This window comes from Callospermophilus lateralis, chromosome 3 (assembly GCF_048772815.1).
Source record: "Callospermophilus lateralis isolate mCalLat2 chromosome 3, mCalLat2.hap1, whole genome shotgun sequence".
Classification (NCBI taxonomy): Eukaryota; Metazoa; Chordata; class Mammalia; order Rodentia; family Sciuridae; genus Callospermophilus; species Callospermophilus lateralis.
Window position 1 is genome coordinate 152,722,999 of NC_135307.1, and position 14,885 is coordinate 152,737,883.

At 48.3% G+C, this 14,885-nt stretch overlaps 2 protein-coding genes across 2 annotated transcripts; one reads left to right on the forward strand and one right to left on the reverse strand.

Annotated features, from left to right (window-relative positions):
• Positions 1-355: 355 nt before the first annotated feature.
• Thbd (thrombomodulin) lies at positions 356-4,513 on the forward strand. Its single transcript, XM_076851453.2, has one exon. It carries the CDS (start codon positions 704-706, stop codon positions 2,435-2,437), a length of 1,734 nt encoding a protein of 577 aa, XP_076707568.2. The 5' UTR covers positions 356-703; the 3' UTR covers positions 2,438-4,513.
• An 8,574-nt stretch (positions 4,514-13,087) lies between these two features.
• Positions 13,088-14,251, reverse strand: Sstr4 (somatostatin receptor 4). Its single transcript, XM_076848905.2, has one exon. It carries the CDS (start codon positions 14,249-14,251, stop codon positions 13,088-13,090), a length of 1,164 nt encoding a protein of 387 aa, XP_076705020.2.
• Positions 14,252-14,885: the final 634 nt, after the last annotated feature.

Consider the following 14,885-nt stretch of genomic DNA (forward strand, 5'->3'; position numbering starts at 1 on the left):
AAATGTCCTCTTCATGCCGGGCACTCTGCCAAGAATTCTGCAGGTGTTAGGCACCATCCACACCCTACACCCTACACTCCTTTCAAAACTCTCTTTTCCCTCATTTCTTGTTCCCAGAGCCCCCCCGCAATCCAGGATTTCCTTGAAATCGGTATTAACATTTGGGGTGGGGTGGGGGCTTAGAAAAGAGGATCAGGATCTAGAGTTTAAGGAGGGAGTGCACGGGGGAGGAGGGTGCGGTGGCGAGTGGTCGGGGCGGGACCTGCTGTCCTGCTGACAGGAGTGCTGTTCTTCCTAGACGCCCGCCCCTGCCAGCCCCGCCCGAGGACTTCCCTGAGCTGGCGGCCGGGTTTACTCATCCCAGCGAGGTGATCCCAGGCGCGAGGGCGGGCGCAAGGCGTCCGGAGAACCCAGTAATCCGAGAATGCAAACCAGCCCTTCCCACCGAGCACTTCCTTCCTTTTCCCGAACGTCCAGGGAGGGAGGGCCGCGCATTTATAAACTCGGGCCTCAGCCGACCAGTATGTCAGAGACTGCCTCGCCGGGCTGAGCGCCGCTGTGAGAAGCGTCTGAGCTGGGACCCAAGTTAGCGGCCGTCGCCAGCAGCGCCCGGTGCCTCTCCCCACCCACGGCCAGGTCCTAGCCCCTTCCCAGCGTCCGTCCGCACTTTTCCCGGCGCCTGCACGCAGCACCCTTGCACAGCATGCTAGGGGTCTTGCTTCTGAGTGTGTTGGCCCCGGCCGGCCTGGGGCTTCCCACACCAGCAGAGCCGCTGCTCAGCAGCAGTCAGTGCGTCGAGCACGATTGTTTCGCGATTTTCCCGGGCCCCGTGACCTTCTTCGCTGCCAACCAGGCCTGCGAGCGCCTGCGAGGACACCTGATGACCGTGCGCTCCTCGGTGGCTGCGGATGTCATCTCCCTGCTACTGAGTGACGATGAGAGCGTCGGCCCGCGTATTTGGATCGGTTTGGTGCTCCATCAGGGCTGCGTCGACCCGGAGCAACTCGGGCCCCTACGCGGCTTCCAGTGGGTTACAGGAGACAATCGCACCAGCTATAGCAGGTGGGCGCGGCTTGACCGTGTTGGGGCGCCCCTCTGCGGCCAGCTTTGCGTCACTGTCACGGCAGTGGCAGCCTCAGCGCCTGGAGAACCGGTCTGGGAGGAGCAACAGTGCAACCAGGAGGCCGACGGCTTCCTTTGTGAGTTCCCCTTTGCAGCGTCCTGCAGACCCGTGGCGGTGGACCCCAGCGCCGCTGTTGCTGTTCATGTCCCAAGCACCTACAGCACCCCGTTTGGGGCCCACGGCAGGGACTTTCAGGCACTGCCAGTGGGCACCTCCGCTGTGGTGGAGAAACTAGGCTTGGAGCTGATGTGCATGGTGCCTCCTGGAGCTCTAGAGGCGCGCTGGGGTCGGGGGGCGCCGGGTGCCTGGGACTGCAACGTGGAGAATGGAGGCTGTGAGTACGCGTGCAACCGGAGCGCTGTGACGCCCAGCTGCCTCTGCCCAGGTGACGCTGTTCTGCAGGCAGACGAGCGCTCCTGCGCAGCACCCACACTGCAGTCGTGCAACCATCTATGTGAGCACTTCTGCGTTAACAACTCCGAAGTGCCGGGCTCCTATGTGTGTATGTGCGAGACTGGCTACCAACTGGCCGCGGACCAGCACCGGTGCGAGGACGTGGACGATTGTATGATGGTCCCAAATCTGTGCCCGCAACGGTGTGTCAACACAAAGGGTGGCTTTGAGTGCCAATGCTATCCTGGGTATGAACTGGTAGACGGCGAATGCGTGGAGCTCCTGGACCCGTGTTTCTACGCTAACTGCGAGTACCAGTGTCAGCCGGTGAGTCAAACAGAGTACCGTTGCATTTGTGCTGAGGGCTTCGCACCCAACCCCCAAGACCCGCACAGGTGCCAGATGTTCTGCAATGAGACTGCATGCCCCGCAGACTGTGACCCCAACACCCCAGACAGTTGCCAGTGCCCAGAAGGCTACATCCTGGACGACGGTTTCATGTGCACTGACATAGATGAGTGCGACAATGATTATTGTCCTTATGAATGCCGCAACCTCCCGGGCAGCTATGAGTGCATCTGTGGGCCCAACTCCGATCTTGCCGTCTCGGTTGGCACAGACTGTGACGCTGCCAGGGTGCCCAGCATTGACGACAAGGAAGGTGGCTCTGGAGAGCTCCCAATCAGCCCGACGCCGGACTCCACCTCAAGTTCTCCAACCGCGGGGCCTGTGCATTCGGGCGTGCTGATTGGCATATCCATTGCAAGCCTGTCTCTGGTGGTGGCGCTTTTGGCACTCCTATGCCACCTGCGCAAAAAGCAGGGTGCTGCGCCAGCAGAACTGGAGTATAAGTGCGGCTCACCTGCCAAGGAGGTGGTGCTGCAGCACGTGAGAACTGATCGGACACTGCAGAAACTCTGAGGGTCCTCCCTCCAGGGACCTGGGAGTTAGCGTGCCTATTTCTCCTTCCTGTGCCTTTCTCCTTGGCTACCCAGAAGCACCCCCTAGCTTGCTTGACACCTGGAGAAGATCCTCCCCCATCCTCCCATACTGTAGTTGGGCAGGAAAGGATTGGAAAGAGGGGAGCCCCAGTCTCTTCCAAGAACACCACAGGAAAACTGGGCAGAGATGTCAAATTTACATCAAGACACAGACTGCAAAGTGTCCCAGGACCTTACCTTGGGGACAGGAAGGGTGAGCCTTACTGGTCTGTAGCCTTGGAGCTGACTTGTGAGATAGTGAGGACCAGTATATTTATTATTATTTTAAAATATTTAGGCTTTCCCCCATTCCTTTGCTTTCCCCCCCATCTGTGTTTCTCCAATACAAACTTTATGTGTATGTGACTTTCTCACTTACTTCTTCTCCTCCCTTCTTTTTTTTCCCCTCTCTCTCTTCCTCCCTACCTCTCTCTGACCTTACTTCTTTGCTGTTAGCTGTTCATCGAGGCAGATATTCTTCATGAAACAGAAACAAAAACACTAAAGCCCAAAACGGTGCAGTATTTTCTTTTTCATCAGCTTTGATAATTATCCCAGAATTTTAGGCTTCCAGAGCACAATAATTTTAACAAAGGTTAAAAAGTGAGAGGCGATAATCAAATTGATATCATGGGACTATCATAGAAATTCAACCCAAGGAGTTTTTAATCTTCATTTTAAAAAAGTGAGCCTGAGTTTCATTGTTGTTGTTGATTTGACTTGGACTGAAAAATAGTAATTGTTGTTAAGATAATTAGGCACTTTTCTTCAGAATTGTAGTTGTTATCATCATAATTGTTATTAATTTTTGACAGTGTGGAAAAAATTCAGATGCTTGCCTTAAATTGAGAGAAATACCTCCCAAGGGATAGTTTAAGAAAACTCATGCTTCATGCTAATTTGACTCTCAATTTCTCTTGTTACTTGTAGTGAAAAATAAAAGCAGCTGTACTGGTTTTAGGGAGATTGGGTGCTTGGAAATGGAGCCTGAGTGATGCCTTTTTAGTCAACTTTGTGTTCTTGTGGCCAAGATACCTGATAAGAACAAATTAGAGGAGGGGAATTTTATTTGGGGCTCTGTATTTGGAGGTCTAAGTTCATAGGAGGCTGACTTCATTGCTCTGGGCTCAAGATGAGGTAGAACATCATGGTGGGGGAAAGTCCAGTGGAGGAAAGCAGCTCAGCTTCTGGAGGGGTCAGGAAGCAGAGAGAAAAATGGAAGGGGCCACAGAAAGACATATCATTCCAGGGCATACTCCTAGTCACCCATCTCCTTAGCCAGGACTCAACTGCCTCCAGTTACCACCCAGTCCTTTCAAACTAGTATGGACTGATTATAGAGTACAACTCTCACAATACAATCATTTCACCTATGAATGCTGCATTGTGAAGACACCTTATATCCAAACCATAACAATGTCCAGTTAGGGTCTCACCTTATGAGGCACTTGGAGAATGTCTCCCATTTCAGAGGGACCTCCTAACCCTAGCCATTGGAAAATGGTCTTGGGCAAGAATTGGGCCTCCCATGGAAGCTCCTTAGATAGTGACAGTTCTAGACTCCACCCCACCTAGTTCATGAGAAATGCATTTTAACAACATCTGCAAGGGGTTATCTGCTCAGTCACTTGAGGAAAATAGTTCTAGAAAACTAAATATGGGTCAGTAATAAGTAGCAGGCCAAGTCAGGCCCTTTATTTTTAAGAAACTGAGGAATTTTCATTGTATAGCTTTGCTTTCTGGTAGAAAAGACTAGGTACAACCTCTAGACATTGCCACACAGGGTCAAGAAGGTCTTTGGTTGAACTAAGCTACGCATGGAATCATGCTTCAATAGTTGGGGACAAAAATGTGTCATGTGTGAGTGTATCATATGTAAGGCAAAGGTTTTTCTCTACTGTTTTGTGAACTCAGCACATTTGTACATAGTTATTTATTTATTGGAGTTAAACTAGAACACAGGCAAAACCCTTGCTTATGATCATACTTGTACAAAATAAACAAATTAAAGAAATTATAGTGTCTCTTGGGTTGTGTCTCTCTTCACCTTTCTTCCCCCATCTCCTTGTTTTATGTCATTAAATGGGGCTCACAAACAATGTAAATGCCATGAAATGCATTAAAGAATGGTCTACACCCTACCATCCATGCTGCCAAGTCAAAGTACCATTTCTGACTTTCAAATATCTTTCCAGAGGAGGTTATTTTCAATGTAAGAGTTCATGTTATCTTATGTGCACAGTTATTTATTTTGTCTTTCTGTAACCATAACAAATTCATACACAATGACTTATGTTAATATGTTTTTCAAATACATTATAGGATCATATGTTGGGATGAATTAAAGGAAAATTCTTCCTTTGGCATCTCCAGAATCCCAGGGGTGTGTCCTTCTGCAATATGGTTGGCATTATCAAACCCAAAGTAGTCAGAAAGGGTGTTTGGCTCAAACTCAAGTGACCATTCCTTATTACCAAGGTCTCAGCCATTATTAATTCTTCCCCATTTATGTTGGATATTAAAAACACTGTCTTTATGATACAGATCTCTTGGACCCTTTTCCTAGAATGACAGAGCTGACTGAATTTTACGTGCATAGACATGAAGGTTTTTATAAAGCAGAAATGAGAAAAATTGAGTTCAGTCAATTATTCAAATGTTTTTACACATCTAGATCATGCTGAATTGCTCAGGGTTAATCATTGTGGGAAGATAGTTGGAGATCTCAGTATCCATTTAAGATTCAGCTTTATTGTGCCATGTGCTAGGGGCAGCTACTACATACAGTGCCCTGTGAAGGTAGCAAGTTAAGCAATGTTTCTATTCAGGAGTTTAATAAGTCTCAATGAATGGGGCAAAGCAGTGCAGATAAATGGTGCCCTTAGTAAAAATGGGCTGTTGAAGGAGTTTTAACAAGAGCATCCTGGGGTCCACAATTATTTGCAAAGATAACAGCTGCTTCTAGATCTATAAACATGTATCCAATGATGATAAGAAACCTGGAGTTCCTCTTGTAAGCACTCAGTAGGTCTAACAATTGAGGGGAAGATGACAGTGGGGATTTGATCTAAGCCTGACATCTAGTGGTCACATGGCTATGGGTACCACCTAACCCCTCTAAGGCTATAAATGGGGTGGTAGAGGTGCTGCCTTACTGGGTTTCTATGAAAGTAGACAGGGCAAGTGAGCACAGTTTCTGGGACATAAAGGGTACCCCATAACTGTTATCCATGCTTAAAGAATTAGTAGGTGGGCAAGTGAATAAAGAAATAAATTGGTGTTGGAATCTCAAGTGTCAAATCCAAGGTTGTGTAGAAAGCATAAAGTATTCTTTCAAGGCAACATACAGTCACTTACAAGGGATGCTGTCATCCTAGAGAAATAGTAATGGTGGGATTTGGGGTATCAATCACAACTTAAGGAGGGAGATATTTGTGTTGGGTGAGAAGTAGCTGTAAAATCTAGCGTAGAAGGCTCTAGTCTGTACTCTCTGTTAATATGGCCAGTCAAAAACAGGGATGGAGAACCTCCTCCATTGTCCTCCCAAGGAGACCAGAGAGAAGGGCAGAACACCCCCAAAGTGTTCTTCCCACTTGCTCAAGGACCAAAGGAGAGACTGGTGCGCCCAGACAGAACTCAGGTCTCTTGTCTGGAGCTGTGAAAGGGGGCCCTAGTGTGTGACATTCAGGTATGGATAGGGCCAAGTGATAGAAGTCTCCAACTTTTAACTTTTGGGGCCTCCCATTATTCTTGTGCTAAGTAAGGGTGCATTATATCATTATATCATCAAGGAAAACCAAGATTGCAAAGAATATAAAAGCCCATTTTCATCATGGTCTTGACTTGGTGGGGAGTTCCCAAAATATATCCTGAATGCATGCAGGCATTTCTACATAAAGTAATACAGGCAACACCCAGTTCTTCTTTCTTCCTATTCCAGAATGAATGCCTGGTTTCTGGACTATCTTTTTGTATCAATTGAGTCCTTCCTTCATTTATTCATGGTCAGCAGGTTCTAATGTAGGCAAACAGTCCATTTCCTCTCCCAGGAAAAACTAAACATTGTTTTAACATCAGATTCTAAATGAATCAATATCCTTTTCAGCCCGTTTTGAAAGTGTGATTGCAAAAGACAAAAGAACCCTGGGGATCTGATCACTCAAAGTGAATTAGGGTGGGGGAGCAGACAGCGGAGGGCTTCAGTGATCTAATGAAAAGCACTAGGATTCAAAGTTGGGGTCTGTAACAATCATGCCATTTAGGCTATAGGCCAGAGTTTCCTTGAATCTCTGCCTGCAACCTGTTATTATAAGGGTGATGGTGTGCAAGGATTCAGAGATTTCCTGTTAAAATAGGAAATTTCAGGGCTGCGGAGATAGATTAGTTGGTATAGTGCTTGCCTTGCATGCACAAGGCCCTGGGTTCTATTCCCACCACCACCATCATACACACACACACACACACACACACACACACACATGACATTTCACAGCCATTATTATTCTGCTATAGAAATCTTCTTTTTTATATTTTCCAACCATGGCAGCATCTCTAATATTGTTCTCTTCATATCCCCCTCTGGGGTCATCCCCAACTACTAACTTACCCTGCCTTGGGAAACATTCATCCCACTCAGTAAGGAAGAGATGGGCTTTTCAACAGCCCCCATAATTCTCCCTTCTTCCTCCAGTCTCCTGCCTTGAGAAGAGGGACTTCACCTTCCACAAAGATACTGGACATCTGAATCCTCGGGCACCATCACCCTTATAATAAGAGTCCTCTTTTTAATGCATTTGTTTGGAAATCATGATATAAACCCAAAACACCATTTGTGTGTGTGTGTGTGTGTGTGTGTGTGTGTGTATTTCTTTGCCAAGATTTGACTCCCATCTTTCTTCTCATATTTTCACCTAAGAGGTGGTCCTGTGGAAATTAACATGTAATTCTAGAAGAAAGGAAACCCTAGGAAAGGCCCGGGGTGAGTCCTGGCTTCTTTTTTTCAGTTTGTCAGCAACTCTCCAGAGCACGGTAAGCAACCATAGAAAACAAAGGTAAAACGGGAGGGGACACAAACCCAGAAGCAAGTCCTTGCCCGAATATGTGCAGGAGATGGCAGGGCGTTGTGTCACATGTTTGTAATACCAGCCACTTGAGAGGCAAGAGGATCCCAAGTTCAAGGCCAGCCCTAAACAACTTAGTGAGACCCTGTTTCAAAATAAGGTATGGGGATGTAGCTCAGTGCTTAAACCAAAAACAAAAATCTAATTTAGGAAATGAAAGCAGCATCTTCCTGAGTCAAAGGGTTGAGACTCCTCAGGCTGGTGGTAGGAGTTCAAGGAATGGTATAATGAGGGAAATTTGCTGGACATTGGGAAAGCATCATCCCAATTCTATACCCCTCCGGTTCTCCCAATGTGATCTGTGCCCCCCCTCCTCAGACTGCAACTGAAAGTCACTGAGTAGGAAGTAGCTGGTGACAGAAATAGTCCCTATCTTGATTGGGGTGGCAGCTACAAAATCATAACCACATGTCAAAATTCATAGAACTGTACACCTAAAAACAGCAAATTTTACCATATGCAAATTAGATTTGAATAAAAATAGATTTAAAAGGAATCACAGTCTGTTCAGAATGGCTATAGAAAGACTAATTTAAATGATCACTCTCTCTCTCTCTCTCTCTCTCTCTCTCTCTCTCTCTCTCTCACACACACACACACACACACACACACACACAAAATCTCGGTAACACTCCAGGTTCCTCTTCATCTGTGATTTGGTGAGCTTTGCTCCTCTAAGCCAGGCAGAAGGCCCTTTGGGTGTCATTGAGCACCATTGTTGAATATTATTGTTCTGCCCTCTCCAGAGAGCCACGATGCTTTCCAGGAGTCATGCAAAGCTGCCAAGTGGGAGAGCTGGGACTTGTCCCTGGTCTATTCTCTCACCTTCTCTGGTGCATGTCCATTCTGTGACAGCAATGACCTGGGGCAGCCTTCTGCTGTTAGATATTAAGTCAATCCCATTCGGCTGGGAACTCTGATTTTCAGTGGATTCAAAGTTAATGAAGTTTTTAAAAAATGACATCATCCTGCTAATCCCTTCCGGAAAAGTGGAGACACCTGTGCCCCAATTGTGCAAGGATGTAGAAAGCATAAAGTCCCCCATGAGGGACTTCTCTTGCCACATAGACCCAAATCTCTCACTTGAGTTTTTTTTTTTTTTTTTTAATGTGTGTGGTGCTGGGATTGAACTGAGATCCTTGTGCATATGAGGCAAGCACTCTACCAACTGAGCTATATCCCCAGCCCTCTCACTAGAGTTTGTCACTGCTGTTCCTTGGCTCTTGGGACAAAGTACTAAATCCTTAAGATGCTGCTGGACAGACTTTTCTCCCTGTGTATCTGACAGCAACTCCAGATGAACCAGCATCGCCAGCTACTGTTGAGTCTGTTTCAGTTACATGAAGACATTTTAATAGTTCCCACTGCAGGTCCTTTGCATATCCTGCTCCCTCTGCTTAGAATCTTGCACTGCACATCCTTCCTCTCCTTGTTAATTCCCACATGTTCTTTGAAGAAGGGTGTTTCCAGCGACCTTCTCCAGGGATACCTGTTCTGATACCAGGGAAGTCTTTATTATATCATTTCATAAAAGCCAGATTCCTTTCCTGTATATGTTTTACTTCAGCTAAGAATGGAATTGTACCTTCACTTCTGTGGTCATTTGATGAATGCCTACCTTTTACACTAATCTCCACACTCCATAATGTCTGGGCTCCTGCCTCTGTAGATTCATTGTGTTATCTTGAAGTTGATTGCCTTGCCTGAGAGAAGTACTTGGCTCACTGTCCAAGGGCACCCCGATCTGCACACAGAACTACAGAGCAAAGTTTTCAGATTCAGGGTGTAATCTTGACTACCATATAGAGGTGTAACAGCCAACACAGCCTTAAGATTCTGTCATTTGAGCTTAAGAAATTTGAAACTAGGCTGTCACATCCTTAGGATGATAAAGTGAAAAATGGGGGTGATTCATAACCTACAACTCATCAGAGAAGAGTTTCAGTGCTGAAATTTGCTAGGATTCACATTAGGTTTCTGAGGCAACATAGCAAAAATATGCCACATTTGTTTTTTTTTTTTCTTTGTATCAGCCTTTAGGACCTGAGGAATGCCAGGTATGATATTTTTTAATGGATGTGCATCCAGAAATTTCAAGATGAGAGTGAAATGCTATCCCTCTTTGCTCAAAGATAGAGTGCCAACTAACTGGGCAAGAGCTCTGATGAAATTCATCTGTCAAGCTCAAATACCATTTTCTCTGCTATCTGGGATAGTTGAACATCTGGCTTGCAATAGTACAATAAATTAAAGGCAATTTAAAGGCAAAGCAAATTCTCTGATGTATTGAAGGGTGGGTCAAAGGCTGTTTGTACCTGAGGTAGAAAATATTCCTATTCATGTTGAAATCTAAAACTGTGACTTCTAGTCCTAGCAAGCAGAGGGAGACCATCATCAAAGTGCACCTCCATTGCTACCTCCAAGGCTGTGGAATATAAAAGTAAGTGACTTTCAGGACCCTGGCCATATAGCTCACTGACTTTAATTCACTTCAGGTTTGCACATAAAGAAGGGGGACAAGGTTGTACAACCAGTTGTTACAAGGATCTTGGGATTGATGGCCACTAGCACAAAGTGACAGGACTCCAAACCCATGCTCAGGATGTCTTGGTGCTGTTCAGTTGTTCAGTCCTGAGAATTGAAAAAAGGCTCTGCAGCTAGTGAAGAGAATAGTCAATAGGAATCTTCTTCTGCCCCTGCAAGATTTATTACTAAAGTGTGGAGGGCAGTGTGAATACACGTTTCACAAGTGATGGAAAGAGAGTTAAGTATGAAAGAATGCTGCCTATCACTCTCTCCATCTCTCCAGTGTATAAGAAAAGAGTTTACATCTGGGAAGAGCTCAAAACTCAAAACATCACTTTGTGCATATTTCAAGCAGGAAACAATGGAGGCTTAGTGAGCTTAAATCCCTGCTCATGGGTCCAGGCGGTGGCTGAGGTCCCTGTTGCTGGTGACTTTCCTCCCCATCTCTGGAAGCTGCCTTTCCATCACCATCATCACCTAAGTTAAAAGGCTGTGTTTTAAATATTGAATGTATCCAATTCTGTTGTAATCTGGGCAGCTATGGATGAGTATTACTAAGACTCATTGTTGCCAGTGCCAGGAACCCTACACTTCATTGCCATCAATCTGTGTGGTTCTTGCAGTGTGGTCTAAGCACATTTATAAAGTGTCCCCACCAGGCACTGGGGAACAAAGAAATAGTTCAGTTTTAAAGATGTTCAAGAAATTATGGTTACATGAGGCACAGACTTGGGAACCGACTGATTCTGGATGCCCAGGGTGATTCTGGAGCATACAGACAAGTTAGAGATAGCTGCTTGTGTCTGTGCATATATGTGTGTGCTGCATGTGTGCATGTGCCTATACATGTGTGTGGGATCAAAAGGCTCTAGAATACAGTGGAGACTTGTTCATATCTGGGTTAGATGAAGATCACCAGAATGTGCAGACCTTAATGACCCTCCAGCCCTCCTTGACTACCTAGCCCTCCACATCAGCCAATGCTGATTGACACTCTTTGAGCATTCTGCTGGCTGACCATTTGGAGGGCTAGGTAGACAAGGAGGGCTGGAGAGTCATTAAGTATCCAGCGGTTACATGTCCAAAGACAGTTGACCTAAAGACTCTTATTTTTAATTTTAAAAGAAAGAAGTGGAATCTATAGTCTCATAGATTTTAAAAAAAGTATAAGGTGAAATCCCCAGGAGTCATCCTGTGCCAGTACTAGAAAAACCTGCTGATTTTCCAGGTGGGAACTCTGAGGATCAGGGGTTGAGTTCCCTGCCTGAGTTTTCTGACATTTTTGCTTGAGACCAGAACTCGGCTCTCTTACGTGATTCTGCATACCAGCCAGCTGCTCATATCACATAAAACTCTGGCTCCTGTGCAGAATCCTCAGGAGAGTGCCATCACCTGCTTTTACAGGCTCTTAGAGAGAAGCCAAGATCCAGGTGGCAGTAGGCACCTGGATCTGGGCTTCTTGCCCTGCCTCCTGGCCCTGCGTGGACCCTCATTAGTCTCCAAGCAGCTCCCCTGTACCCATTTCTGGAACATATGCTAGCTTCCCTAGAAGACACACAGTCATGACTTTAAGACTGTGAGGCTGAGAGGACCAGGGTGTTTTCTCTTAAAGACCTCTGCCAGGAAGCTGTGGGCACTTGCTCCAAGGATACTCTGAAATACAAAGGGGCTCACCCTTGGACTGTTCTTCCCCCTCCCACCTGACATAACTTTCTGGCTCATCAGGACAGTCCCAAACAAACCTAAATGTATCTTTTGCTAGGTTAAGCCAGGTGGGGGGGTCTCCCAAAAAGCACTTCAGACCCTGTATAATCCCATATTCTCACTCCAGATACCAACCTAAGTGTTACAAGTATTTTCTCAGCCCCTTGCTCTGCTTTTATCAGAGGGAAAGCTGCTTACAAGCAGCCTTTTCATTTTAGCAAAAAATAACCCACGCTTTGGTTAACCTACCAGACACAAAGTCACAGCCTTTTACTGTGTTCAGTCTGCATTTAATAGCTACATCCTGCTGATGTTTTAACTGAATGTCGATATTTTCAAATAGTGAGTGACAGAGCTGCTCCTCTTTCAAAATGTGGGCTGACTTCCCTCCACTCTGTTCTTTTCCTGTCCCCTCCCATTTTCCATCATGGTATAAATTGGGGATATAATGAGGTCTCACATTCCCACACCCAAGGATCAGGGCGGGAAAAAAACACATCATAGGAGCTAGATGTGATTTTATCCTCTGCTTTTTTATTACTGACCTGGCTTTATGCCTTGTGGCAAACCCTGCAGCATGTCTTTACAAACCTTTTTTCACTCACAGGAAACCTGCTACTAGTCCTGGATACCAATCTGGACACTTAGGATTACAAGCAGGTGTCAGGTCAGGGGATGGTGGGGAGGTGGTGCACAGAACAAGTGCTTCAGGCTGTTGCACAGAAATCTCACTTAGCAATGGGAGCCCAGGAACAGGCAAAGGGAATATGCCTGGAAGTGTTCCTCCTTGCTTCTCTCTCTGCACATGCTAGATTCCCATCACAAGGCAAAAAGCCTGCTAAAAGCAAGGGCTACTGCCTGCCTCTACTTTTCTGATTCCTCTTCCAAGCAGTCACTGCAATAAGTCACACACAGGTGGCTATTCCCCTATAGCCACCTCCTGCTTCCCACCCCTCCAAAAACAGACAGAGGCTCCAAAATGATCAACACCCTAGCCCAGTTCCCAGAGAAGTCCTACCCCCATTAAGGCGTTCTCCTGAAAGCCAGAGTCCTGGGGAGAGGGGAACAGTAGAGGAGTTCAGTGCTCTTGTGGATGTCACACACTGCTGGGAGGAGAGGGCTTAAGTGGGAACAGGTGGTTGTTCTTTAGGTGAGCATCCAGGAGGTGCAGTTGCTGGGCTGTACAGGTGGTGCAGCCCCTGAAAGAGGTGGCCAGGCTGGGTGGAAGGTGAAAAGGGTCTTCAGAAAGTGGTGGTCCCCGTGAGGGCACCGTGCTTGCGGCTGGGTTCTGCTTGAACAGGCTCCTGCTGGCAGGGGAGTGGGGGGCATATGCATCCTGCCCCACCTCTACTCTTGAGAGCAGTGGCATAGTAGTCCAGGGGCTCTTCCTCAGCGCCCCCAGCAGCATCCAGGAGGCAGCAGCGCAGGCAGAGAACCCTCTGGAAGGAGCGACGGAAGTTGTCAGAGAGGAAGCCATAGAGAATGGGGTTGGCACAGCTGTTGGCATAGCTGAGGATGAGGGACACATGGTTGACAGTGGAATCAAGGCTGGTGACAAACAGGTTCAGGAGCTGTACCACATAGAAAGGCATCCAGCAGAGCACAAAGACAGCCACTACCATCAGCACTAGTCTAGTGATCTTCTTTTCCGAGCGCCTCCGCTGCTGCCAGCCAGCCCTCAGGGCCACAGCTCTCATTTTGCCCACAATGAGTAGATAGCACAGGCCAATGGCCAGAACCGGTAGCAGGAAGCCCAGCAAAAAGGTGTAGACCACGAAGACTGCCGACCAGGCCGGGTGAGGCCAGTGCAGGTTGCAAGCCACTGCCTGGCCGCCCCGAGCCGGCCTGGTGTCTGCGAAGACCGCGATGGGCAGGGTGACCAGCAAGGACGCCAACCACACGCCCAAGTTAATCAGCTTGGCCACGCTGGGACGCCGATAGGTGGCGGCTCGCAAAGGGTGCACCACCGCGACGTAACGGTCCACACTGAGCACGGTCAGACAGAAAACACTAGTAAACATGTTGAGGCCGTCCACACTGAGCACCGCGCGGCACAACACCGACCCGAAGGGCCAGTGGCGCAGGGCGGCTGACGAGGCCACAAAAGGCACGCTCAGCATGAAGAGCTCATCGGCGATGGCAAGGTTGAGCAGGTAGATGTTGGTGGCCGTCTTCATTTTGGCGTAGCGAAGGATCACGAAGATGACCAAGGCGTTGCCCACCAGACCCACCAGGCACACTAGCGCGTAGATGCTCTGGATGGTGACCATTCCAGCCGTCCCGGTGCCGTCGGACCGCGTATCCTCCTCCTCCTCTGCCGGGACGCGACTAGCGTTAGCCGCCGGGGGCCAGGTGGTTTCGAGCCCTTCTTCGCCCCCGGGGGGCAGCGTCGCGGGGGCGCTCATGTCTGGGGATGCCCACCCCAGCGGCGGAGCGTGGCGGAGCGAGCGCAGCGCGAGAAACCGCGGGCGGCGGGACCCGGGGGTCTCGCGCGCAGACTCGCGCGGCTCTCAGCCTGCTCCGCCTAACCAGCAGGCGAGAAGCACAGCGCAGAGCGCCCGCCCATCCCCGCACCGCGCCCCAGGATTGCGGGAGCCTGGCAGGTCCCACTGCCTCCGCCAGTTCCACCACCTCTCGGCTGGTGCCCCTCTGAACCCACGGGCCCTGTGTGCCCCACGTTCCGCCCCGTAGCCCTTTCTGGGCCCCGCCCCGTTTTCCCACCTCGTTTGCCCTCTCTAGGTTTCCAGCTCCACCCCAACCCTCGGATCTCTAGCCCAATCCCCAAATCCTCCTTTGGTTTTCCCCTCTGCCACCATCGTGATCTCAGGTTGTGTGCTCCCCAACCCTTTCATTACTCTCTAGGACCTGCAGCTGAATGGGAAAAGATGACATTAGGACCAGGATGCTCCGTCCTGGACAGACCTGTAATTCACCACCAAGCCTGTAGGAGCCTCAGGTTCCTGCTCTATGAAATGGGTTTAACCATGGGATAGAGTGAAAAGGGATGGATGTCTAGTGCAGATCTCCGTTTGGCTAACG